This window comes from Podarcis melisellensis (assembly GCF_964234715.1).
Source record: "Podarcis melisellensis genome assembly, chromosome: 13".
In the NCBI taxonomy this organism is placed as follows: domain Eukaryota; kingdom Metazoa; phylum Chordata; class Lepidosauria; order Squamata; family Lacertidae; genus Podarcis; species Podarcis melisellensis.
In genome coordinates, this window is record NC_138545.1 from 5,788,028 (window position 1) to 5,815,032 (window position 27,005).

General features: G+C 45.9%; 1 protein-coding gene across 1 annotated transcript; it reads left to right on the plus strand.

Moving 5' to 3' along the window:
• The first annotated feature begins 9,041 nt into the window (after positions 1-9,041).
• Positions 9,042-26,318, plus strand: LOC309355831 (transcription initiation factor TFIID subunit 9-like). The gene is made up of 7 exons (XM_081887021.1): positions 9,042-9,133; positions 9,311-9,392; positions 14,265-14,401; positions 16,295-16,429; positions 17,464-17,545; positions 18,670-18,783; positions 25,852-26,318. Exons 1-7 carry the CDS (start codon positions 9,074-9,076, stop codon positions 26,016-26,018), a joined length of 777 nt encoding a protein of 258 aa, XP_081743147.1. The 5' UTR covers positions 9,042-9,073; the 3' UTR covers positions 26,019-26,318.
• The last annotated feature ends 687 nt before the right edge of the window (positions 26,319-27,005 follow it).

A 27,005-nucleotide genomic window follows, 5' to 3' on the forward strand; every position in this document is an offset into this window, starting at 1 on the left:
TATGTGATGGATTCAAAGCTAATAAAGGAGGAATCTTTTTATTTTATTTTAGGGGGTGTCAATGTTGTGAGCCCCTCCATTTTACACTCAGGTTGCATGCATGTGTAAATAAAGCCTTAATTTTTAGCTTCACCTATGTCCTAAATGCTAGGCACGCAGGTGGGCACAGTGGGTTCAACCAGTGTTTTTCAACCACTGTTCCATGGCACACTAGTGTGCCACGAGATGTTGCCTAGTGTGCCGTGGGAAAAATTTGATTCCTATTCACGAGAATTACTTTATATATAGTCAATATAGGCACAGAGTTAACTTTTTTAACATGTTCTAATGGTGGTGTGCCTCGTGATTTTTTTCATGAAACAAGTGTGCCTTTGCCCAAAAAAAGGTTGAAAAACACTGGGTTAAACCACAGAGCCTAAGACTTGCCGATCAGAAGGTCGGCGGTTCGAATCCCCGCGACGGGGTGAGCTCCCTTTGCTCAGTCCCTGCTCCTGCCAACCTAGCAGTTCGAAAGCATGTCAAAGTGCAAGTAGATAAATAGGTACCGCTCCGGCGGGAAGGTAAACGGCGTTTCCGTGCGCTGCTCTGGTTCGCCAGAAGCGGCTTAGTCCTGCTGGCCACGTGACCCGGAAGCTGTACGCCGGCTCCCTCGGCCAATAAAGCGAGATGAGCGCCGCAACCCCAGAGTCAGCCACGACTGGACCTAACGGTCAGGGGTCCCTTTACCTATACCAATGTTGTGAGCCCCTCCATTTTACGCTCAGGTTGTATGCATGTGTGAATAAAGCCTTGATTTTTACCTTTACCTATGTCCTAAATGACACCACCGTCTCCACTGATGGAGACGGGAACCCCTGGATTCTCTCCTTGCTCGGATATTGGGGTGGCGTGCATTAATAAGAATAAACTGAATACAAAGTCCCCTCCTTTCGGGTTTTTGTCTCCAACTTGTGTACCGCTTGCCAGTGTTCAAAGGGTGCCTGAGCAAACTTCCCCCACCCCCGCAGCATGCAAAAGTTGCGTGGCCTGACTCTGACAAAAGTGCCAATTTTCTTGATGGAGTGTATGAGTCATTCTCCTCACCCTTTTGCACCGAAAATCTCCTGAACAAGCTCGTTTGGCTCCATCACCCCTTGCCGCGCATAGGATGCCGACGCTCTTATTTTTATTTTTAAAGAAAGGAAACCAGACAGGATGCGACAGCGTCACTGTGGCCGCTTTGCCGTAAGCCGAATGAAAGAGGCGGCAGCCGGGGTGTTTGGGCAAGGTGTAAAACAGCAGGAGGAGGCAACAGAGATGGTACTGCGGGGGGTAGGTGGGTGGGTGGAAAAAGCCAGCAACTGAGAAACTAAACAAAATTAGACCAAGAGCAGCTAAGAGGGTCTTTATTTGGCTGCCACATGTTTAAAGCCCAGTGTTTTCCTGCCCAAGAATCCTGGGAATGGCGATATGCCAATGGCACCGGGAATTGTAGTTCTGGGGAAGGGGTAAAGGAGAGTTCCCAGGATCCTTTGGGGGGAGGTCATGTACCTTAAAGTGTTCTGCCCGGACGCTGAGGTCCAGTGCCGAGGGCCTTCTGGCAGTTCCCTCGGTGCGTGAAGCCAAGTTACAGGGAACCAGGCAGAGGGCCTCCTCGGTGGTGGCACCCGCCCTGTGGAACGCCCTCCCACCAGATGTCAAAGAGAAAAATAACCACCAAACTTTTAGAAGACATCTGAAGGCAGCCCTGTTTAGGGAAGCTTTTAATGTTTGATAGGTTGTTGCATTTTAGTGTTCTGTTGGAAGCTGCCCAGAGTGGCTGGAGAAACCCAGCCAGATGGTTAAATAAATAAATAAATAAATAAATAAATAAATAAATAAATTATTATTATTAAAGGTTTGGTTTGCATGCAGCATGCCAGAAGGACTTGGGGCATCATACGGCAGGGCAAGGAAAGATGTGCTCTCCTAAGCATGTTCACACTCCTGTTTCGGAGACTTCTGTACTGGCTCGGTCCACAGAACGGAAGAGGGCAGGATCCCACCCAAGGACGTGGCTCTACGGAGAGCTGGCTTCAGGCACCAGGCCTGCTGGCCTACCAACTCTGCGTCACAAGAGCCCCTGCAAACGTGGCACAAAGGTTGGCGATATCAACCCCGCCGCATGGGAATTGCAGTGCCTGGGGCAGCCAGTCGAACCTTTTATCCACCGCAGTAACCAGAGGAGGAATGACCGCACAGAGAGAAGAAATGGCACGGTCATACCGTCCAGCATTTCTCCGCTGAAAATAGGGATGTCCTATTTTGTGGGACACGGGTGGCGCTGTGGTCAAAACCACTGAGCCTAGGGCTTGCCACATGACCCGGGAAAACGGTCTTCAGACAAACGTCAGCTCCCTCAGCCAATAAAGCGAGATCATAATAATAATAATAATAATAATAATAATAATAATAATAATAATAATAATTTATTATTTGTACCCTGCCCATCTGGCTGGGTTTCCTCAGCTACTCTGGGCGGCTTCCAACAAAGATTAAAAAGTCACACATTAAAAACTTCCCTGAACAGGGCTGCCTTCAGATGTCTTCTAAAGGTCAGGTAGTTGTTTATCTCTTTGACATTTGCTGGGAGGGCGTTCCACAAGGCGGGCGCCACCACCGAGAAGGCCCTCTGCCTGGTTCCCTGTAGCTTTGCTTCTTGCAGTGAGGGAACCGCCAGAAGACCCTCGGAGCTGGACCTCAGTGTCCGGGCAGAACAATGGGGGAGGAGACGCTCCTTCAGGTATACTGGGCCTTTGAGGCCGTTTAGGGCTTTAAAGGTCAGCACCAACACTTTGAATTGTGCTCAGAAACGTACTGGGAGCCAATGTAGGTCTTTCAAGACCGGTGTTATGTGGTCTCAGCAGCTGCCCCCAGTGACCAGTCTGGCTGCCGCATTCTGGATTAGTTGTAGTTTCTGGGTCACCTTCAAAGGCAGCCCTACGTAGAGCGCATTGCAGTAGTCCAAGCGGGAGATAACTAGAGCATGCGCCACCAAGATAAGTGCCACGACCCCACAGTCAGGGGTCCCTTTACCTTTACCTATATCATTATTATAATTCAAATTATAGTTTTAATATACTATTTATTTTGCCCACTTTGCTGGTAAATGGGTTGCTATGCGCTCGGAATTTCTACGAGTTTCCCCAAAAAAGCTCAACAACAACTTTTGAGTTTCGTTTCCCCAAAATATGGCAGCTCTATCGGGAGTCCAAGAAACTCTGGAGGGCACCAGGTTGAAGAAGGCTTGCATAGATGAATCCTTTGGTTTCTGGACTATACATAGAACCCAACAGACAAAAACCCTGTGAATTCTAAGGCAGCCCTTTTCACAGCAGCAACAGAATTGATGTCCGATGCTTGGGATTTATTGCTTATTATCGGCAGGAAGCCTGAAAGGCGGAACTGAGATAAGATGATGTGAAGGCCGAGGCCCCAGACCATCCCTCACTCCCAGCTACATTTTCCAAATTATTCCGAAGCCTTTGCTTTTAACTCTGCAAGGGAGTCTCCAGACCCAGGTTTCAAGGAGTCAAAATATCTCGTCCACTGTGTTAGAGGGGGGGAAACTGCTCCCTTTCCCTTATGGGGAACTGTATTCCCTTATGGGGGGACACGGGTGGTGCTGTGGTCTAAACCACAGAGCCTAGGACTTGCTGATCAGAAGGTCGGCGGTTCGAATCCCCGCGATGGGGTGAGCTCCCGTTGCCAACCTGGCAGTTCAAAAGTACATCAAAGTGCAAGTAGATAAATAGGTACCACTCCGGCAGGAAGGTAAACAGTGACTGGACCTAATGGTCAGGGGTCTCTTTACCTTTACCTTTATTCCCTTATAGGGTATATATTTGGGACCTTAGAATTCTTATAACAACGGGATTTTTTTCTGGGGTGGGTGGGGGCAAAGTGAAATACAGAAAGCAATAGGAGCAGTCTGATTTTTCCTGAACATAAATGAGACAGACAGGATCTGTATATTTACCAGGCGCTGCAGTCTACAGGAGAATTATAGCATCATAGAACTGTAAAGTTGGAAGGGACCCTGACGGTCATCTAGTCCAACCCGCCTGCAATGCGGAAATCCTTCACACAGCTGTCCCTGGGTGGGCTTGAACCACCAGCCTTCTGGAGGTCAGAAGGTTTTTTGTGCTTGAATCCTGCTTGTTCCAACAGGGCAATTTTGGCCTCATATCTCAGGTTCTACAAATTCTGGAAAGTGACTGGACCCACACAAAGCAGACACCATGTAAAAAAATTGGCAATCCATTTACAAGGCCTGCAAGTTGTGGCAGAGAGAGAAAAGGGCTTATCAGAGACTGGGTTAGAAGAAGCTTCTTCAAAATAGAGGGCACAATGTTGTGGAAAGCTGGGCTGAATTCCCCCCCCCCCCCATCAAAACTTTCCAGAAGGGTGGCAGTATTTAATCTCTTGCAGAAAAAGCAACAAAGATTCTCGTGACGCCTTAATGGCTTAATAATTTTTTCTTTTTTGTTTTGACTATGGCAGACCAACTATGGCAGACTATGGCAGACCAACCTATCTGTAACTGTTAATAAACTTGTTTCACAGACTACAGTCCAATCCATCAGATACATGTTATGTATCCGTTATGAACATCCCTGTATGTACATGTTATAAAAGGTTGTTACGAATGGTGCAGGGGAAACTGGAAAGTTAGGTCAGAGGGAAGGGATAGGCAGGAAAGTAGAGAAAGAGAAAGCTTCCTTAATATTGGTGGTAATTTGCAAAACAGTTGTTGATAGCACACAAATTCTGGCACTGGTAAGTCAATTTAATACATCTAAAGCGCTAAGTCATTTTCGTTAAAGCTGCAACAAAACACTTTTTGGGTGATGTGGCCTCCTTGTGTAAGTAAAAATATAAAAGGAGACCAAGGTGTGATATAAGTTGTGTACTGCTGATCACACACACACACACACACACACACACACTCTTACATCACACTTTGGGGGTTATTATTATGTCGGATGGTGCATAAAGTTGAAACTTTGAATGCTTACAAAACAAAGGATCGCATGACATATGAAAGGGGAGGGGTGGGGTTTGGGAATCCAAAGGGCGCATAATTATAATATGTTTTCTCTTTTTTTTATTTTTGTCATGTTATTAGTATGAAAATTGGGGAATTCGTGGAAGGGAATTTGGGTCGACTTTAGAAAATAGTTTTAAGATTGAGAACTGATGTACAAACATCGATGTTTATAAGGTAAAATTGATTTTTTTAAAAAATGAACTAAATATAAAAAGGTTAAAAATTGGGATAAGAACTTGTTGAACTAACAAATTTGAATTGGAATATAAGAAGGGGAGGTGTGGGGAAGTCAGGGAAATATGTTACAGGAAAATAAGGATTGCAAACTGTATGTGTTTTTAATTTTTTTGTTTTCTTTTTTGACTTTTTAATGTATTAAAGCGGAAAATTTCAATAAATATATTTTTTAAAAAAAGAAAATTATTGTTCCGGACTTAAAGCAATGTCAGCAGATGTTGGGTTTGCTTGCATTGATGATTCAGTGGTAGAATTTTCACCCGCCACATGGGAGGCCGTGGGTTCGATTCCCCACCAATGCAAATTCCTTCTCTTCCACCCCCACTCCATGCAAGAGAATCCACTCATTGCAAAAGCAATTAACACTTGTTGGAGCAAAATCATTTGTGCATCACAGCACAAGCCAGCAGTCTGCATGCACCTGATTAAACTGTTGTTGGTGCACAGAAAGCTTATGCCAGGAGAGTAGTATTTGCTTTTGCAACTGCGGAACATTGGATAACTTTCCTAGGTGGGGGGGTGGGGTTGGGGGGCAGCAAAAAAAGAAGCTTCTTGCATTGGCCGGGAATCGAACCCGGGCCTCCCGCGTGGCAGGCGAGAATTCTACCACTGAACCACCAATGCATCTGCACGCACAACTTTTATGCAGCAACTCTTTTTAATTACTGCAATTTAGCAAGGATGCTCTTGCGCAGTCACAACCAGAAGCGTCCGGCACGTTGTGCACAAGCATCCCTGCAAAAAACGACAGCTCATGCCTGCATTGGTGGTTCAGTGGTAGAATTCTCGCCTGCCACGCGGGAGGCCCGGGTTCGATTCCCGGCCAATGCAACAGTTGCTTTTATTTTGATTCTATTTTAAATTATGGATCGATTGACCCCGATTTCATCTAAGTGCTGCGTTCCCGTTGGGCTGATCGGAACGAGACTGTCTTTGTTGGGCGAAGCGCTGACATAAACCCACGCCCGCTTGAATTCCCAGATAAAATGAACTGATCCATATTTTCTTCAAAACCTGCACAAGAAGTCAATGTTTTCTTTAGTTAGGCTAACTTTTTAAACATTCCACAAGAGGAAAAATGCCTGCAGGTTCCTATTTTAGAAGCTTTGTGGGTTTGATTTTCTTTTGTACATTTTTAAATGCAGTTTTAAAGTGAACCTCGGCATTGTGCAGGATAAGGGAATGTGTCAGTATTTCAGGCTACTGCATTTTATTTGTAAAATGTGACTTTTTTTACCGCAACAAAAGTAAAATGTTGCTTTGTAAAAAAATAATAATTTAAAAAAATAAACCCAAGCCCGCAATTTGGAGTTCCAACAGTTAACAGGATCCCCACCCCCTCCTCCCTCTCCTTTCGAGGAATTGCAACCGCGATCGCGCGTGTTTTTTAGACACGGAAGCTCCACTGCGTTCGACTGGAGTTCACACTGCCACGTTAAAGCGTCGCGATGCAGAGAGAACGGCAACTGCAGCCCGTGTCCCTTCTGCTTCTGGGCGAGCCGGGCTTTGCAACGCTTCTCTCTTTCATTCCCCTCCGCCTGCAAGACCCCGAAGGCCAGATCTCGCCCTCTTCCAAGCCCTCCCAGTCTCCGGTTCCTGCAAACCCCGCTCCTGCACGCTGGTTTCCAAAGAGCCAAGTTTTTACTGTTTGGCATCCACCACTTTTGTAGTATTATTATTATTATTATTATTATTATTACTACTACTACTGTATTATTATTAAATGCTGCGCTGGGAATCACACTGATAGGTTTTAGGCCGTGTTCAGACGACGCACCATCCGACTCTTTGCAGAAGATATTATTATTATTATTATTATTATTAATAATAATAATAATAATAAGTGCTGCACTGGGAATCACACTGATAGGATTCAGGCCGTGTTCAGACGACGCACCATCCAACTCTTTGCAGAAGATAATAACATTAATATTATTATTAATAATAATATTAAATGCTGCGCTGGGAATCACACTGATAGGATTCAGGCCGCGTTCAGACGACGCACCATCCAACTCTTTGCAGAAGATAATAATAATAATAATAATAATAATAATAATAATAATAATAAAAAATGCTGCGCTGGGAATCACACCGATAGGTTTCATGCCACGTTCAGACGACACACCATCTGACTCTTTGCAGAAGATAATTGTTATTATTATCTTCTGTAAAGAGTCGGATGGTGTGATTCCCAACAGCAGCATTTTCAAAAGGCTGGCCCTGCAGGGTTTTTCTCGGGAGGCGAACCCCGCCACCTCCAGGCCACTGGCCATTCAACCAGCTGGGACTGGTGGGAGCTGGGAGTCTAAGGTCTGCAGGCTCCCCAACCCTGGTCCAAGCAGGGGGGTGGGGGGGACACGTGGACTGCACTGCAGGGTTGTAAGCACACCTCTCGGCTCTCGCCTACCTTTCGTCTGCGACAGGCATCGCCAAACTCGGCCCTCCAGATGTTTTGGGACTACAACTCCCATCATCCCCAGCTAACAGGACCAGTGGTCAGGGATGATGGGAATTGTAGTCCCAAAACATCTGGAGGGCCGAGTTTGGCGATGTCTGGTTTACGATATGGGAATAATGGGCTACATTGCAGGGTTGTCGTAAGGCCCTGTCTCTTTTGTCTTCCGAGGGGCACAGGATGGTGGTGTACACAGTTCTCCTCCTCCTCCCCACGTCGTCCTCACAACAACCGTGCGAGGTGGGCTAGGCTGAGAGGCAGGGACTGGTCTCCAGGGGAACACAGTGAGCTCCACAGCCGAATGAGGGATCCGAACCCTCTTCTACCCAAGGTCCTAGTCGAAGACTCTAGGTGTTGTTGTTGAGTCATTTAGTCGTGTCTGCCTCTTCGTGACCCCCTGGACCAGAGCACGCCAGGCCCTCCTGTCTTCCACTGCCTCCCGCAGTTTGGCCAAACTCATGCTGGTCACTTCGAGAACACTGTCCCACCATCTCGTCCTCTGTCGTCCCCTTCTCCTTGGGCCCTCCATCTTTCCCAACATCAGGGTCTTTTCCAGGGAGTCTTCTCATGAGGTGGCCAAAGTCTTAGAGTCTCAGCTTCAGGATCTGTCCTTCCAGTGAGCGCTCAGGGCTGATTTCCTTCAGAATGGAGAGGTTGGATCTTCTTGCAGTCCATGGGACTCTCAAGAGTCTCCTCCAGCACCAGAATTCAAAAGCATCAATTCTTCGGCGATCAGCCTTCTTTATGGTCCAGCTCTCACTTCCATACATCACTACTGGGAAAACCAGAGCTTTAACTATACAGACCTAGCTAGGGGTTACGTTGACCTGGGCAGGGCAACGTCTGAATGCTGGGAAGCACACGCTTTCCCCCCCAGAATTGTAGGGATGGAAGGGAACCCTGAGGGTCATCTAGTCCAGCCCCCTGGAATGGCAGGGATGTCAGCTAAAACAGAGAAATTTCCAAGGAAGCAAAGAAGCAGAGTGTTATTGCTGCCACTTAAGTGAAATCGCAGCCGCAATCTTGAATTTCTTCAATTGCTCTTTAATCAAGTGATTCTTTCGCGGCTGCAGGTAAAATGACTTTGTCAAAGGAAACCCGGCAGTGCCGCCTCCGGACGGAGGAGGCGCTAGTCTTCGAAAAAAGCCCCAACAACCCCTCTATAGGTCAACGAGCCAATCGGGCAATCGTAAGAGGGAGAAACTGCCAGGCCCTCGCTTCGTTTTGTCTACTGCGCATGCGCCCTTGGGGCGCGCATGCCCAGTGAGCTGCAGCTGTTCTCTACCCCCCCCCCACACCGCCTGGGAGCGATGGCGGCGATGGAGGCGGTGAAGATGGCGTCGCCCAAGAGCGCGCCCAAAGACGCTCAGGTGTGGGGTTGGGAGGGGAGGCGGGGAGAGCGGAGAGGGGCAGCCGGGGACCCCCAGCCCCTGGGCTTGCACGGGCTGCAGCTGCAAGGGAAATTGTTGCATTTCCCGCTTGCAGTTTGCAGCCCATAACGGGGATCCCGCCTCTCACGCGCCCTTCTGCTCTCTTGCTTTGCACAGGTGATGGCCCAGATCCTGAAAGACATGGGGATCACGGAATATGAGCCACGGGTTATAAATCAGATGTTGGAGTTTGCATATAGTAAGTTGTCTCCATGCTGTGTGGGGTTTTTGTTTTTTTTAATTAAACAAAATGTCTCCATGTCAAAGGTTTGGGTGAATTTGCCCCCGCCAGGTGGGAGTTATATACCAGTGTTTTTCAACCTTTTTGGGGCAAAAGCACACTTGTTTCATGAAAAAAATCACGAGGCACACCACCATTAGAAAATGTTAAAAAATTTAACTCTGTGCCTATATTGACTATATATAAAGTAATTCTCTTGAATAGGAATCAAATAAACACAAAGTATTTTATAATTACTTTATTATGAAATAGTAAGTAAACAGAAATATGAAAAAATATAAAATACTTTATTTTTAAATGTTTCGGATTTTTCAATTTTTCCCACGGCACACCAGGCAACATCTCGCGGCACACTAATGTGCCGCGGAACAGTGGTTGAAAAACACTGTTATATACAGTCATACCTCACGTTGCGTCCGCTTCATGTTACGTTCTTTCAGGTTACGTCCTGCAGCGCCCCGGAAGTACCGGAAACGGGTTCCTACCGGGTTTCGCCGCATGCGCAGACGCGCAAAATGACACCACGCGCATGCGCAGACGCGCCGCTGCGGGTTGTGCTCTTTTCATGTTGCGAACGGGCCTCCGGAACGGATCCCGTTCGCAACCAGAGGTACCACTGGGATGCACGTTCGCAACCCACAGCGTTTGCAACCCGCATCCGCGCACGCGCAGGTTGCGATTCAGTGCTTCTGCGCACGTGCAAAGCGTGATTTAGCACTTCTGCGCATGCACAACTGCCGAAACCTGGAAGTAACTCGTACTTCCCAACCCAAAAAAACGCAACCTGAAGCGCGTGTAAGATGTTGATAATTGCACAAGGCAAACACACCTTGGGCCTTGAAGCCCTGGTACAAAGTTGTTGTTTAGTCGTTTAGTCGTGTCCGACTCTTCGTGACCCCCTGGACCAGAGCACGCCAGGCACTCCTGTCTTCCACTGCCTCCCACAGTTTGGTCAAACTCATGCTGGTAGCTTCGCGAACACTGTCCCACCATCTCGTCCTCTGTCGCCCCCTTCTCCTTGTGCCCTCCATCTTTCCCAACATCAGGGTCTTTTCCAGGGAGTCTTCTCTTCTCAGGAGGTGGCCAAAGTCTTGGAGCCTCAGCTTCAGGATCTGTCCTTCCAGTGAGCACTCAGGGCTGATTTCCTTCAGACTGGAGAGGTTTGATCTTCTTGCAGTCCATGGGACTCTCAAGAGTCTCCTCCAGCACCTCAATTCAAAAGCATCAATTCTTTGGCGATCAGCCTTCTTTATGGTCTTCCATACATCACTACTGGGAAAACCATGGCTTTCACTATACGGACCTTTTTTGACAAGGTGATGTCTCTGCTTTTGGTATAAAGTAGCACAGGTGAAATTGGTGAGAGTGCCAGCAGCTAGCAGAGAGAAATTGCTTTATTCTGAACTTCCCTCTTTACCCAGAAGTCTGAGCTCCTGGCAGAAGCAACTTTCTGTTGTTATAGGAGTTCTAAGGTCTCAAATGTAGAATACATGTTGATAATTATGTGCTACAGCAACCCAGAAGTACCGGAAAGGGTTACTACTGGGTTAATTGCACAAGGTAAACACGTACATAAGTATATAAACCACGTGTCTAAAACGGTACAGGAGAGCAATGCGAAAGCCATCTTGGCTCTCGCTAAAGACTCAATATTTCCTCTGTCTCCTTAACCCCCTTTGCCTGAACAGGTAGGCAGATAGCAATCAGGGGAAGTTCCTGAAGGGATTCCTTTCCTATATATATGAACCTCCTTTCTATTAATTTTGATTGTTTGCTCAGATGCTCTGCACTGAGGGATGTTTGACAGTCATCTTGATTATCATATCAAATGCCAATGTTTTGTATAAACTGTGTCTGGAACTATGTGAAACTTGCCAAATCCTCAGGAATATTGCACCTTGGCCTGCCTGACCCACAGCAACCCCACTTTAGGTGTGATGTAATTTCTGACAAGGGACGCGGGTGGCACTGTGGGTTAAACCACAGAGCCTAGGACTTGCCAGTCAGAAGGTCGGCGGTTCGAATCTCCGCAACGGGGTGAGCTCCTGTTGCTCAGTCCCTGCTCCTGCCAACCTAGCAGTTTGAAAGCACGTCAGAGTGCAAGTAGATAAATAGGTACCGCTCCGGCAGGAAGGTAAACGGCGTTTCCGTGCGCTGCTCTGGTTTGCCAGAAGCAGTTTAGTCATGCTGGCCACATGACCCGGAAGCTGTACACCGGCTCCCTCGGCCAGTAAAGCGAGATGAGTGCCGCAACCCCAGAGTCGGCAAAGACTGGACCTAATGGTCAGGGGTCCCTTTACCTTTACTAATTTCTGACTGTTTGTGTAGGGAATGTGCTTCTTCTGTGTGCCAAAATGCAAACCTTAAAAAGAGAGGTTTCTTCTTGGTTCTGGATCTTTCTTACCTCCTTGCAAGGAGGGGAGGGAACTCTGTTGCAACAGAAAAATAAAAGATCTACCTTGCTTTCACTGCCTCCTACCTCCATCCATTCATCTCTGACCAATCAGGGACTTAGAGGACTCCCTTGGGGGAGTTGGGCAGCAAAAGCCAATCCACCCCATTTTTTCTATATCACCCCCAACTTGGATGGCTTTAAGAGAAGATCAGAGGATAATAAGGCTTCCAGTGGCTGCTGTGGGCTGCCTCCACTTTCGTGAGCCAGTGTGGTGTAGTGGTTAAGAGCGGTGGACTCGTAATCTGGTGAACAGGGTTCGATTCCCCGCTCCTCCACATGCAGCTGCTGGGTGACCTTGGGCCAGTCACACTTCTCTGAAGTCTCTCAGCCCCACTCACCTCACAGAGTGTTTGTTGTGGGGGAGGAAGGGAAAGGAGGATGTTAGCCTCTTTGAGACTCCTTAAAGGGAGTGGATAGCGGGATACCAAATCCAAACTCTTCTTCTTCTTCTTCAGAGGCACTTTCTGAACCAGTGTTAGTGTCAGGGTGCCGTCAGCTGCTCCCAGCTGGTTGCCCAGGAAAATATAGAGACAAGGAAAAGTTTCCTACATTCCTTTTTCATTTCAGTCTTTACAGAGAGAGGCTATAGAACCCAGCCTCTTGGATAAGAATAAGAATAATTTATTATTTATACCCTGCCCATCTGGCTGGGCTTCCCCAGCCACTCTGAGTGGCTTCCAACACAATACAGTGGTACCTTGGGTTACATACGCTTCAGGTTACATATGCTTCAGGTTACAGACTCCGCTAACCCAGAAATAGTACCTCGGGTTAAGAACTTTGCTTCAGGATTAGAACAGAAATCGTGCTCTGGCGGCGCGGCAGCAGCAGGAGGCCCCATTTGCTAAAGTGGTGCTTCGGGTTAAGAACAGTTTCATGTTAAGAACGGACCTCCGGAACGAATTAAGTACTTAACCCGAGGTAACACTATTAAAATACAGTAATGCATAATGGATAATGCTGTTGTCGCTTGTGAATCTCGACCCCCGTCTCTCCCACTTCCTCATTTGTCATCATGCCCTCTGCCTTTGAGCTCTTTGCTCTCCTACTTTTAAGGCTCTCCAGGTTCTGGGAGATGGAGGGTCTGGGATGCTTTCTGATGACAACGCGTCAGCCAGGTGTCACTCTGGCTCTCCCATGATTTGCCAACTTTCCCCCTCATCTGACTCTTAGCTGTGACCTCCCTCAAACCCCTGTTGTAAATCTATACTGTCTTCTTTCTCCTCCCCCCTGGAAGGGTCAGGAGGGGGAGGCGGTCTCCGTCATTCCTCCTCTGCCCAGTCCCTGACAATTAAGAATGGGCCAGGTGCTTGGCACATTCTGCGACCAAGTGACGATGCCTGGGGGCCAGAATAGTGCCTGATGTCTCCACCATCTGGAGGTGCATGCCTGGGGATCCTTGGATTGCAACTTTTTTCGCACACTAATCCCCTATCCTGTAATAATAATAATAATTTATCATTTGTACCCCACCCGTCTGGCTCGGCTTCCCCTACTCTGCGTGGCTTCCAACAAAGATTAAAAATACATTAAAATGTCACACATTAAAAACAGGGCTGCCTTCAGATGTTTTCTAAATGTCAGGTAGTTGTTTATCTCTTTGACATCTGACGGGAGGGCATTCCACAGGGCAGGTGCCACCACCAAGAAGGCCCTCTGCCTGGTTTCCTGTAGCTTTGCTTCTGGCAGTGAGGGACCCGCCAGAAGGCCCTTGGCGCTGGAACTCAGTGTCCGGGCTGAATGATGGGGGTGGAGACGCTCCTTCAGATATACTGGGCCTTTGAGGCCATTTAGGGCTTTCAAGGTCAGCACCAACACTTTGAATTGTGCTCGGAAACGTACTGGGAGCCGATGTACCGGTAGGTCTTTCAGGACCAATGTTATGTGGTCTCAGCAGCCGCTCCCAGACCCCAGTCTGGCTGCCGCATTCTGGATTAGTTGCAGTTTCTGAGTTACCTTCAAAGGTAGCCCCACGTAGAGCGCATGGCAGTAGAATTCTACCCATTCTATATTATCTAAACAATCAGAAGTGAGTTTCAGGAACCAAAAAGTCGTATTGAAAAATACGGTTTTTGAGCCATCGGGCCCCAAAAATGGCAACTAGACATTCTGTTTTGGCAACTGTAATCCTGGTTTAAGGAGCCATTTGGTGCCCAGCTCATATGTCTGAGTTTCTATCACTGTTCTGAACACGGATTTGCTGGGAATCGCAAGTGGGGAATCGCAAGTGTTGTCCTCAGGTCCTGCGTATGGGTTTCCCAGAAGAGGTGCCTTGTTGGCTGCTGTGTGAACAGGATACTGGGCTAAATGAGCCTTTGGTTTGATCCTGCAGGCCGCTCTTACGTTCTTGCATTCTGCCTTTTACTTCCTGACAGGATATGTGACAACCATCTTGGAAGATGCCAAAATTTATTCCAGTCACGCAAAGAAGTCGAGCGTCGACGCAGACGACGTGAGGCTGGCTATCCAGTGCAGGACGGACCAGTCATTCACTTCGCCCCCACCCAGAGATGTATGTTTTAACGATGTTTTTAATTATCCTTTAATTGTTGTTATTATTATTATTATTACCTTATGTGTAAAGGGCCTTGAGATGGCAGTTTGAAAGGCGATTAATACATCAGTGATGTTTTAATACATTAATGGCTTTAGAACTTTCTAAAGCATCATGTGATATGAAAGGGAAGAATTCTTATTATTCATTTAAAGCCATACACGAACATAAAAGGTAAAGGGACCCCTAACCATTAGGTCCAGTCGTGACCGACTCTGGCTCATCTCGCTATATTGGCCGACGGAGCCGGCCTACAGCTTCCGGGTCATGTGGCCAGCATGACTAAGCCGCTTCTGGCGAACCAGAGCAGCGCACAGAAACGCCGTTTACCTTCCCGCCGGAGCGGTATCTATTGATCTACTTGCACCTTGACGTGCTTTCGAACTGCTAGGTGGCAGGAGCAGGGACGAGCAACGGGAGCTCACCACCGACCTTCTGATCAGCAAGTCCTAGGCTCTGTGGTTTAACCCACAGTGCCACCCACGTCCACTATACACGAGCATAGCTCTGTGCAAAATTAACGTGAGCAGGGTAGACAGAGCCCTGGGGTGCGTTTGGAAGGCAAGCGAGACCATCGCCTTGCTCAAGCTAAGCTGGTTGGAAGCGCCTGGGTAGATCACCTGGGAGCCACATATATATGATTCTGGGTCCTATTATGGAAGGAAGGTGGCAGGTAAACAATATCTAACTAAACAAATAAAAGGCCCCAGGGAGGAAGAATAAGAGAGGCTAAGGCCCCATCCACACCTTCCATTTAACACGCTGCGATAGCACTTTAAACAGTGTTGACTCCCCTCTCAAAGAATTCTGGGAGGTGCAGTTTGTTAAGAGCACTGAGTTGTTTGGAGAGCTCTTTTTCCCCTTGCAGATATACGGTTTTCAAATAATAGTTCAGTGAGGGGAACAGGGGCATCTTAACAACTCTCAGCACCCTCAAGGCCAAGAGTTAGCTCAGTTGGTTAGAACGTGGTGCTGATAATGCCAAGGTCACGGGTTCGATTCCTGTATGGGCTACCTTCCTATTCCTGCATTGCAAGGGGGGTTGGACGAGATGATCCTTGGGTTCCTGCATCTAACTCTGCAGTTCTGTGATACTTACGTACTTAACAAACTTCAGCTCCCAGAATTCTTTGGCGGAATTCATGGCTGTTTGATGTGCTTTAAACGTACAGTGGTATCTCTGGTTACATACGCTTCAGGTTACTGACTCCGCTAACCCAGAAATAATGCTTCAGGCTAAGAACTTTGCTTCAGGGTGAGAACTGAAATTGTGCTCCGGCGGCGGCAGCAGGAGGCCCCATTAGCTAAAGTGGTGCTTCAGGTTAAGAATAGTTTCAGGTTAAGTACGGACCTCCGGAACGAATTAAGTACTTAACCTGAGGTATCACTGTACGCTGTCAATGTGGCCTAGATGTGGACCAGCACTTTGTGATTTCCCCCTTCACCAGTGTGGTCGGTGCTGCGGAGGAATTTGAGAGGAGCTTAGCTGCAGAGCTCCTGTTTTGCATGCAGAAGGTCTTAAACTTAATCTTTGGCATCTCTTCCAGGTCAGGCTGGTTGAGACTCTGGCCTGAAACCCTAGAGCAAGCATAGGCAAACTGGGCCCTCCAGATGTTTTGACACTACAACTCCCATCATCCCTAGCTAACAGGACCAGTGGTCAGGGATGATGGGAGTTGTAGTCCCAAAAAACATCTGGAGGACCGAGATTGCCTATGCCTGCCGTAGAGAGCTGCAGCTTCCAATCAGAGAGCCCAAAACTGAGCTTGCTGGACCAATGGGCTGACTTGGTATTCAAGGTACCTTCCTCTGTTCTTATTACTTCTTTTTTTCTTTCTTTCTTGGAAAAAGTTTTTGCTAGATATTGCGAGACAGAAGAACCAAACACCGTTGCCTCTGATAAAGCCGTACTCAGGCCCAAGGTTGCCACCGGATAGATACTGCCTCACAGCGCCAAATTACAGGCTGAAGTCTTTTCAGAAGAAGGTAAGGAGCCTACCCAAAATGAAGAGTCTGTCTGCCACACACTCTCCCTGCTCATTGAACCCTGTAGCCTCTCCAGCTTCCGATATCTCCTCCTCCTAGTCTTCTTCCTCTGTCTTTTTTATTTTCTTTTAATTAACGTTCTTATGTCACATATGTATACATTATCATATTACACTACAGGGCATATTATAATATAATTTCCAACATGTATACAAAATTTATATACCAAATTTATGTACCCAAAGAAAGAAAAAATAAAAAACAAAGACATAAAGCTATTCCAAAATACAGTGGTACCTCGGGTTACATACGCTTCAGGTTACAGACTCCGCTAACCCAGAAATATTACCTTGGGTTAAGAACTTTGCTTCAGGATGAGAACAGAAATCGCGCGGCAACAGTGGGAGGCCCCATTAGCTAAAGTGGTGTTTCAGGTTAAGAACAGTTTCAGGTTAAGAACGGACCTCGGGAACGAATTAAGTACGTAACCAGACGTACCACTGTAATATTTGTACCAACACTACAGACTTCCTGTCAATCTCATTGTATATTCTTTTTCTACAAATGAATGTACTCTTATTATTATATATTTCTTTACATTTTATCTAATGCATTCGTATATCAATATATACCCTTCATCTTATTTCTCAACTCAATTTCTCTCTGTCACTCAAATGCTAGCATAGATAGCGAACCTTTACTATATTTTTGAACATATGTCTATCCCATTTTCCCATAAATTTTTGTTTTGAGTTGCCTCTCAGGCTACTTGTCAACTGCGCCATTTCAGCAAATTCTCTTTCGTTTGTTATGCCAGTCCGTTATCGTCTTCTTCCTCTGTCTGCTCATCGTCATCTCACCACCGTTCCCGGTCTCTGAGCCTTTTCCCCCTGGGGTTTCCTTCCACCATCCCTCCGCATCCAACTAGCCCATGACACAGTATTACTGAATGCACAGCCATCCCTTTTAAAACAGGCCGTTTTCTGAGCCACTGACCCTGAATGACCTATTTATTGGGTGCTGCTTTGTTCCAGCTGACTTCCTCTGCGGCACGGATCACGGTGCCACGACTGAGTGTCGGCGCCGTCACCAGCAGGCCCAGCACACCGACGTTAGGCAAGTGTGAGCTTCTGATTCTATAGAAGACTACCTGACTTTTAGAAGACGTCTGAAGGCAGCCCTGTTTAGGGAAGTGTTTAATGTTTGACGTTTTGTCGTGTTTTTAATATTCTGTTGGGAGCCGCCCAGAGTGGCTGGCTGGGGGAAACCCAGCCAGGTGGGTGGGGTTGTTGTTGAGTCGTGTCCGCCTCTTCGTGACCCCCTGGACCAGAGCACGCCAGGGACTCCTGTCTTCCACTGCCTCCCGCAGTTTGGTCAGACTCATGCTGGTCGCTTCGAGAACACTGTCCCACCATCTCGTCCTCCGTCGTCCCCTTCTCCTTGTGCCTTCCATCTTTCTCAGCTTCAGGGTCTTTTCCAGGGAGTCTTCTCTTCTCATGAGGTGGCCAAAGTCTTGGAGCCTCAGCTTCAGGATCTGTCCTTCCAGTGAGCACTCAGGGCTGATTTCCTTCAGACTGGAGAGGTTTGATCTTCTTGCAGTCCATGGGACTCTCAAGAGTCTCCTCCAACACCATAATTCAAAAGGGTGGGGTATAAATAATAAATTATTCTACATTTAAAGCGGTCTTATTCCACTTTAACCAGCCATGGCTTCCCCTAGATAATCCTGGGAAGCGTAGTTTGTTGCTGAGAGTTTTTTGGAAGCCCTAATTTCCTTCACGGCAATATAATTCCCAGAGCTTCCTAAGAAGAGGTTAAACCACTCTGGGAATTCTAGTTCTGTGAGGGGATTAGGAGTCGGACACGACTAAACAACAACAAACAATTCTCGGCACCCTTAACAAACCACAGCTCCCAGAATCCTTTGGGGAAGAAGCCGTTACTTTAACGTGTCACCATCGTGCTTTAAATGTATAGTTCCAATGCGTCCTATGGCTGTTGGATGATAGTCGACTAAGAAGATGACTGATAAAACACAGATAGCAAGAGAAGAGGGAGGAGAGGTAAACAGCAGTTCCTGAGGGAAGCAATGACTGTTAAGCGATAAACTGCTTTAAATGCATAATACAGATGGAGCCTTATTCTTCATGTTTTTGACTGGCAACCCCCCATATGTCACCTTGGATTTAAAAACAACGGCTTGCTGCTTCGAAACTGAATCCTGGTTGTGTGAATTTCAGGAACTCCTTCGGCGCAGACGGTGTCCGTTTCAACAAAAGTTGGCACTCCCATGCCTCTGACCGGTCAGAGATTCACGGTGCAGATCCCAACCTCCCAGACCTCCGTAAAATCAGGTGAGAGCAAGCCAGGCCGCCAGGTGTTACAGCTGCAAAGCTTTTCCTTGAATGGGGGAACCGGGACTCTGCTGTACAAAAGCTGAACCTTTTGGCGGGTGTGAAAAGTGTGAGCTCAAGTGTAAGGTAAAGGGACCCCTGACCGTTAGGTCCAGTCGCGGACGACTCTGGGGTTGCGGCGCTCATTTCGCTTTACTGGCCGAGGGAGCCGGCGTCCAGCTTCCGGGTCATGTGGCCAGCATGACTAAGCTGCTTCTGGCGAACCAGAGCAGCGCACGGAAACACCGTTTACCTTCCCGCTGGAGTGATACCTATTTATCTACTTGCACTTTGACGTGCTTTCGAACTGCCAGGTTGGCAGGAGCAGGCACTGAGCAACGGGAGCTCACCCCGTCACAGGGATTCGAACCACCAACCTTCGGATTGGCAAGCCCTAGGTTCTGTGGTTTAGACGACAGCGCCACCCGTGTCCCTTGATCTCAAGTGTGCCTTCTCTTTATTTGCAAGGTTTGGAGGGGGGCTGTTTGTGCATGTTCCACCTCGCACCCTTATGTGGCAAACTCCTGGAGAAGAATGAGGGGTAGGGGCTGTTGTGTTAGGATCTGATTTATTTCCGCAGGGCCTGCAAGACAGAGCTGTTCCGCCTGGCCTTTGGTTTGGACTCAGTCTGACCCTTATGTTTCCCTCCCTTTATGTGATCTATGGGTTACCGCATTTTTCGCTCTATAGGACGCACCTTATTTTAGAGGGGCAGAACAAGAAAAAAAAATTCTCCCCCTCTCTGCTCAGCACCCCTTCAGCGAAGCAGCAGGAGAAACGGAACCCCTTCCATTTCTCCTCCCGCTTGGCTGAAGGGGCGCTGTGCAGCTCTCCCTCTCTGCTGAAGCCAGGAGAGTCTTGCTCTCCTGGCTTCAGCAAAAGGAACCCGAAGCCTCCAGAGCACGGAAGGAGGACTCCCTCCGCGTTTCGGAGGCTTCACGTTGCTTTCGCTGAAGCCAAGGAGCCTGCATTTGCTCCATAGGACGCACACACATTTTCCCTTAATTTTTGGAGGGGGAAAAGTGCGTCCTATATAGCGAAAAATATGGTACTTTTAAAATGAGGCTGCATTTTAAATTGCATTTTAACCTGCATTTTAAATTGTTTTATTTTTCCTTTTCCCCTATTATGTTTTTACTGTAATTTTTACTGGTGTTAGCCGCCCGGAGCCCAGCTCTGGCCAGGGAGGGCGGGGTATAAGTAAAATTTATTATTATTATTATTAGGCAAGTAGCTCACTGACCAGGCAATGAGCCAGCTTTCACCTAGCCCCACCTACTTGTCTTCCTTCTTGCAACTGGTCAGAGCAGGCGTAGGCAAACTCAGCCCTCCAGATGTTTTGGGACTACAACTCCCATCACCCCTAGCTAACAGGACCAGCGGTCAGGGATGATGGGAGTTGTAGTCCCAAAACATCTGGGTCAAATGGTGGTTCTTCTTATCATTGGCTCTGATTCATCCTACTGCTGGTCTCTGTGCTTCTTGCCAGCCCCAGTGGGCGCTAGCCGCTGCTGAGAATAGGGATGGGCAGACCATTTGCATCTCTTGAACCTAAGGCAGAGGAGCTGTTGCGAAGGCTGACATCCCTTTCTAGCTAGAGGACGAAACCCAATACCTGTGCCACCTTCTTGGAGGGTAGGCTATTGGGTTGTTGTTCATATTTTTATTAGGTATTTTGTGGTTTTATAGAGTCATACCTCAGGTTACAGCTGCTTCAGGTTGCGTTTTTTTTGGGTTGTGGACCGGGTTACTTCCGGGTTTCGGCGCTCACGCATGCGCAGAAGCACCGAATCACAATCCGTGCATGCGCAGACGCAGGTTGCGAACGCTGCGTGTTGCGAACATGCATCCTGCACGGATCACGTTCACAACCCAAGCGTCCACTGTACAGTGGTGCCACGGGTTACGTATGCTTCAGGTTACATACGCTTCAGGTTACAGACTCCGCTAACCCAGAAATAGTGCTTCAGGTTAAGAACGTCGCTTCAGGATGAGAACAGAAATCGTGCTCCGGCGGCTCGGCAGCAGCAGGAGGCCCCATTAGCTAAAGTGGTGCCTCAGGTTAAGAACAGTTTCAGGTTAAGAACGGACCTCCGGAACGAATTAAGTACATAACCCGAGATACCACTGTATCTTGATTTTATTCTGTGGACCGCCCCAAGTCCCCCGGGTATAGGGCGGTATATAAATTCAATAAATAATACAGTCAAACCTCGGTTGTTGAACGTAATCCATTCCGGAAGACAATTGGACTTCCGCAACGTCCGACGACCGAAAACTGAAAGTGGAAGCCTCAGTACAGTAGGGCAGGGGTTGCCAGCTTCCAAGAGACTGCGATCTATTCACAGAGTTAAATCCTGGCAGTGATCTACCCCCTTTTCTGGGGTCAGATCAAAGTTGTCGAGCTTTTTTGAGGAAGGAGAAAGGCCTGTTTCTTTGGGGTTCAGGTCAAAGTTGCTGAGTTTTTTTTAGGGAGGAGGAAAGCCCCGTTTTGAGGGGGGCGTGTAGGGCAAACATTTTGAGCTTTCTTTAGGGGAGCCAAACTTGCTGAGCTTCTTTCGGGGGAGACAGTGATCTACCACAGACGTCCAGTGATCTACCAGTAGATCACGATCTACCTGTTGGACGTGCCTGCAATAGGGAAACGCAAAACGGATGCTGCGAGGCACGTTCGGCTTCTGAAAATTGTTTGAAAACCGGAGCAGTTACTTCCGGGTTTTCAGCGTTCGGGAGCCGAAATGTTCAAAAATGGAGCTGTTCAAGAACCGAGGTAATAATAATAAAAAGTGCAGCTCTACACGTCCTGAGAAACGCTCGATGAAAAAGGTTGATGGAAGTTTATTGGCTGAGAATAATGGCTGTTGCGGAAGCCACAAAAAAATTGTGGCTTCCGCAACAGCCATTATTCTCAGCCAATAAACTTGGCTGAGAATAACTTGGGGGGGGGATTTATTATTTATTATTATTATTACTTTCATGGGTTCCACAGGCCTGCAAAGTAGACAGGTTTTCTATAGAGGCATCCCCTCGCCTTAACTTCACATATGCTTAGAAATTTAGTCACCTTCGCAGAGCAAAAGCATGCCTATCTTATCAGAGCTGCATTCCTCCATGCGAAAAACAGGGTGTTTACTCTTCACCCAGCTGCCTCAAGGCTGTTCTGCAAAAAATATTTCCGGCACATCCTTAACTCCGTCTGGATAGAGGGAGCCAGCTGGTCGCCTTACACTGAAGGTGAACGTTGGAAGATTGAGGAGAGATTAGGAACAAAGTACTTCTTCTCAAAGCACACAGCTGCAACTATGGCACCTTCTGTCATTAATTCTACTCAGTATTGATCCACAGCAAAACTCCGACGTACAGTTAGCAGAGCAAAAACTTAAAACACGTTGCAGGATTCCCCCCAAAATAGACCAAAGGCAATTAATATTTCATCCAGCAGAGCTTTATTGCTACTGTTGTAAATAAAAATATGCCCTTTTCCCTTATGGGGTATCCAAGAGCCCATATAGAGTCCTTACATAGGTTCCCTATTGGTAGGAGAAAATAACAGAGGCCAACCAGAGAATATTGAGAAGCAAAGCAGCTAGTAAGCCTGATCTTTATTGATCTGTTGCAACAGGGTGCTCCCCTCACGCAGGAGAGGAAGAGGACCCAGAACAATGGCCTGCAAGGCCTTATAAAGACTATTGAAATTGCCACCCTGTAGATAAAGACCACCCCCAGAAACATTATGCATTCATCACAGAAGGGGTGTAACCTAAGACCACCCCTCAGATAAGGCGGTCTAAAACAGAACATTTGCATGTTGTTTTCTCCTGTCGCTTTGTTTATTTCCTGTCTGGCAGGTTACTTGATTGGATTTCCTGGGGAGCCTGGCCATTCTTTTGTAGTGGTAAAATACTTATTTCCTGGGCCAGGTCACAGGCTCACACCTTATTCAAACAGACATATCCTTGAGACAGGATTTGTGAAGGAAGAGACAATGGGGAAGCTTTTCCATTTTGACCATGCAGAGAAACATTTGCTCAGTTTAGGAATCAAAATGGTTCCAGGTTGGCTTTCCTGTGCTGATCTATGTACGTGTGGTTATGAACGTTGCCATATATCTAAGACCATAAAATTCCTATCACACTACTTAAGGCAAATGAGCATAATGGTCACAAATCCAATACGTTCAGGATTGGCACTGTCCATAAGAAATCCAGTTGCAGCAGACTTAACTTAAACATACAATAACTTATAATAAGACTAAACCTTAACACTATATACAGAATTGGCGGAGCTGATTGGGAGAATCAAAAACCAATGTGATGGAGCTTTACAAAAAGACTGGAGTAAATTTGTACAATATTTGAAGGATAATTGTAAAGAATTAACAACACTAGCAGGGTTGATATGAAAAGACCTGTAACAATGATTACTGCCTTTTTATATTTCCTCAAAATTTATGATAATTGGAATAAGTGAAATGTAAATTGGAAGAGGTAAAAATGCTAGGATATAGAAATGAATTATGAGAACCGTGAGGCGGGAGGGAGGGAAGTCGATTAGCTCATATGAGCAAAGAGTTAAGGTAACAATAAGGATGTATTTAAATATTATAAAATGGAAATTTAATTAATTTTTTTTTTAAACCCCACTGTATACAAAACACCACACCAGAAGGAAGAGAGATAGAAAGAGAAAATGTGAAACCCAAACTCCTTCTGGCCTTGTTATTATAGTCAGCAAGACCTTGGCAGAAAGATATAACAGAACCAGTTTAAGCCAGCTGTACTCTGCTTCTCTGAAGGAATAACTGAAAACATCACAAACCTTCAGCTTGTTTCTTTCACACAGAGAAAAGCTCTCAGAACCCCCTTGAATTAATTAGAATAGGAAAGATCTCTACACATCAGATCAATATTTTTTTCTTTTCTTCTACTTTACTTTCAGTGCGAAATTACAACAAAAATTACAAACATAAAATCCAAAAAGGAAAAGGAAAAACAAAACAAAAAGAACAAAAAACAAACCTACAAAGAAAACCATACCATCATAACAAACTTTACGTACATATACACATACACGTTGACTTCCTTCCTCTGTTTTGAGACTTCAGAATTTTTAATCGTTCTGAATTCTTGTGTCTATTGTAAATTACCTCGTATCTTTATACCTTTTGCACCTTTTTTCCCCAATTTCTTTAACCCTACAAAGCTTCATTCATTACATACTAATATATTTACTCCAGAACAATGTTTTTTTCATGTATTCTTTGACACAATCCCATTCTTCTGCTGATTTTTGGTCCCATTGTCCCCTTAAGAATGCTGTAAATCTTGCCAAATTTATATATTCACAAAGTTTAATTTGCCATTCTGCTATGGGCATCCTGGCAGCTGTTGTTACATAGAGGAATACTTTCCTCGGATTGCCTGGAATATCAATATTATCTGTGCCAAGAAATGCAAACGGACACTTGTTCCCACGGGTGGCAGTGATGACCAACAACCTAGATGGCTTTGAAAGAGGGTTAGGCAAATTCAGGGAGGAGAGGGCTGTTCTTGTGTCTCCTCCTGAATGCTAGCTGCAGGGGGTGCAATTCTGCCCAGGTCCTTGCTGGTTTGCCATAGGCAACCAGTTGGCCACTGTGAAAACAGGATACTTGACTAGATGCACCAATGGCCTGATCCAGAAGCCAGACTCTTAATGTTCTTACAAGGCCTGGAAACAGATAAAAAGCGAAGCAGCAAAGTAAGTCTGCTGCAACTGGATTTCTAATGGACAGTGCCAAGTCTGAATATATTGGATTTGTGACTACTATGCTCATTTACTTTCAGTAGCTCTAAAGCTCTGCTGGATGAAATACTAATTGCCTTTCGTCTATTTCGGGGGGAATCCTGCTTGCCCCTTCCACTTCCTAGCTATAATAATTCGTGCAGCTGCCAATAAATTTGTGAGCAAGTCCTTCATAGCCTGCGAACCTTCCACCCCATCGTAAATCGATAATCATTATACCTCCGGACTTTTGGTCAGCTTTAACCCAGTGGTTTCTGTTATCTCCTTAAACACCCTTTGCCAAAAAAACTGTACTTGTGTACACCCCCACATGTGAACGTAATTCCCTGTTTCCTGGCATCCCCTCCAACATAGCACCGAATATTCCTTGTTTATTTGATTTAATCTGACTGGTGTTAAATACCATCTCCAAACTAATTTACAATAATTTTTTTATTCTTGTAGACAACATTATCAATGTACATTTCTCCCATATTTCCCCCAGCTTTGACTATCTATCTATCTATCTATCTATCTATCTATCTATCTATCTATCTATCTATCTAATCTATCTATCTATCTATCTATCTATCTATCTATCTATCTATCTATCTATCATCTATCTATCTATCTATCTATCTATCTATCTATCTATCATCTATCTATCTATCTATCATCTACCTATCTATCTATCTATCTATCTATCATCTATCTATCATCTATCCAGCTATCTATCTATCCAGCTATCTATCTATCCAGCTATCTATCTATCTATCTATCTATCTTCTATCATCTATCTATCTATCTATCTATCTATCTATCATCTATCTATCTATCTATCTATCTATCTATCTATCTATCTATCTATCTATCTATCATCTATCTATCTATCATCTATCTATCTAATCTATCTATCATCTATCTATCATCTATCTATCTATCAATCATCTATCTATCTATCATCTATCTATCATCTATCTATCTATCTATCATCTATCTATCATCTATCTATCTATCTACCTATCTATCTATCTATCTATCTATCTATCTATCTATCTATCTATATCATCTATCTATCTATCTATCTATCTATCATCTATCTATCTATCTATCATCTATCTATCTATCTATCTATCTATCTATCTATCTATCTATCTATCATCTATCTATCCCTCCATGTATCCATCTATCTATCATTCTTGATTTTTGGCATACAGACAGGCAGTATAACTATCTAACAAATATCCTTCCCTTTCTCCTCCTCAGCGACTCCAACTACCCCCACGGTCCAGAATGTGCTGATCAACCCCTCCCTGATCGGGTCCAAAAACATCCTCATCACCACCAACATGGTGTCGTCGCAGGGCAGCTCTGGCGAGGCGAACACTTTGAAGAGGAAGCACGAGGAAGACGACGACTACGATAACTTGTGAAAGGGAACGCTCACCTTTTTTTGCCTTGGTTGTGGGGCTTCCATCTCTCCCTCTCCAGAAGCCTTCAAGAATGGAGGGGATGGACTGGCAGAAGACAAGCAGATGGCTCTACTCTCCCAGTTGGCTACAGTCTAGCTGCAGTGGACCCAAACTGGGACTGATGGGAGCTTAGATGGAAAACATGAGGAAGCCACTAGATGGTGGAAGGCTTAGTACAGGAGCTTTGAAAAAAGTTGATTTTCCTTCTGGCATAGCCCATTCCTCCGATCTCTCTTGGAATTAAAAGAACCAGCACCTGTGCATCTGTTCTGGTGGTACTCTTGTTTCCTGCAACGTGTCTTTCTTGGTTGGAGGTTGTGCGGGGAAGAGTGCTGTTTTTCCTTCTTCTTTCAAATAATTTTTATTGGTTTTGACATAACATCTTAACAGCCTTTTCCCCAGAAATAAAACACTTGGCTCCATGAGCCAGTAACTTTCCCTCCTCCCTGACTAGTGGTTTTCAAACTTAAACTCTATACCTTGCATTTTCCTCTATTTCTTATTCCTGCTAAATCTTACCCTTACATAATTCCTTACTTAACTACAATAAGTAATAAATTTATCCTTACAAGGCTTCCTGTAACCTTACTAGCGATGTTAATTGTTTACAGTTGTCCTTTATATATAACATGAATTTGTTCCAGTCTTTCTGGAAAGCCTGGTCCTGTTGGTTCCGGACTTTTCCCCGTCAGTTTCGCCAATTCTGCACAGTCCATTAATTTCATCTGCCACTTTTCTTTTGTTGTTAAATCTTCTTGCTTCCATCTTTGGGCTAATAACATTCTTGCCGCTGTTGTCGCATGTAAAAACCATGTTTTATCCTGCTTACATGTTTCTCTACTTACTATACCTAATAGGAAAGCTTCTGGTGTTTTTTTTTAAAAAAAGTATATTTCAACATTTTTAAAAGTTCATTATAATACATTTCCCAGAAAGCTTTCACCTCCT

What these genes read in the sequence shown, in the direction of transcription:
- LOC309355831 (XM_081887021.1), top strand. Translation starts at nt 9,074, where the DNA reads ATGGCGGCGATGGAGGCGGTGAAGATGGCGTCGCCCAAGAGCGCGCCC. An exon ending in TGAAGTCTTTTCAGAAGAAG is followed by an intron (nt 16,430 to 17,463) that starts GTAAGGAGCCTA and finishes GCTTTGTTCCAG; the next exon opens with CTGACTTCCTCTGCGGCACG. An exon ending in GCCCAGCACACCGACGTTAG is followed by an intron (nt 17,546 to 18,669) that starts GCAAGTGTGAGC and finishes TGTGAATTTCAG; the next exon opens with GAACTCCTTCGGCGCAGACG.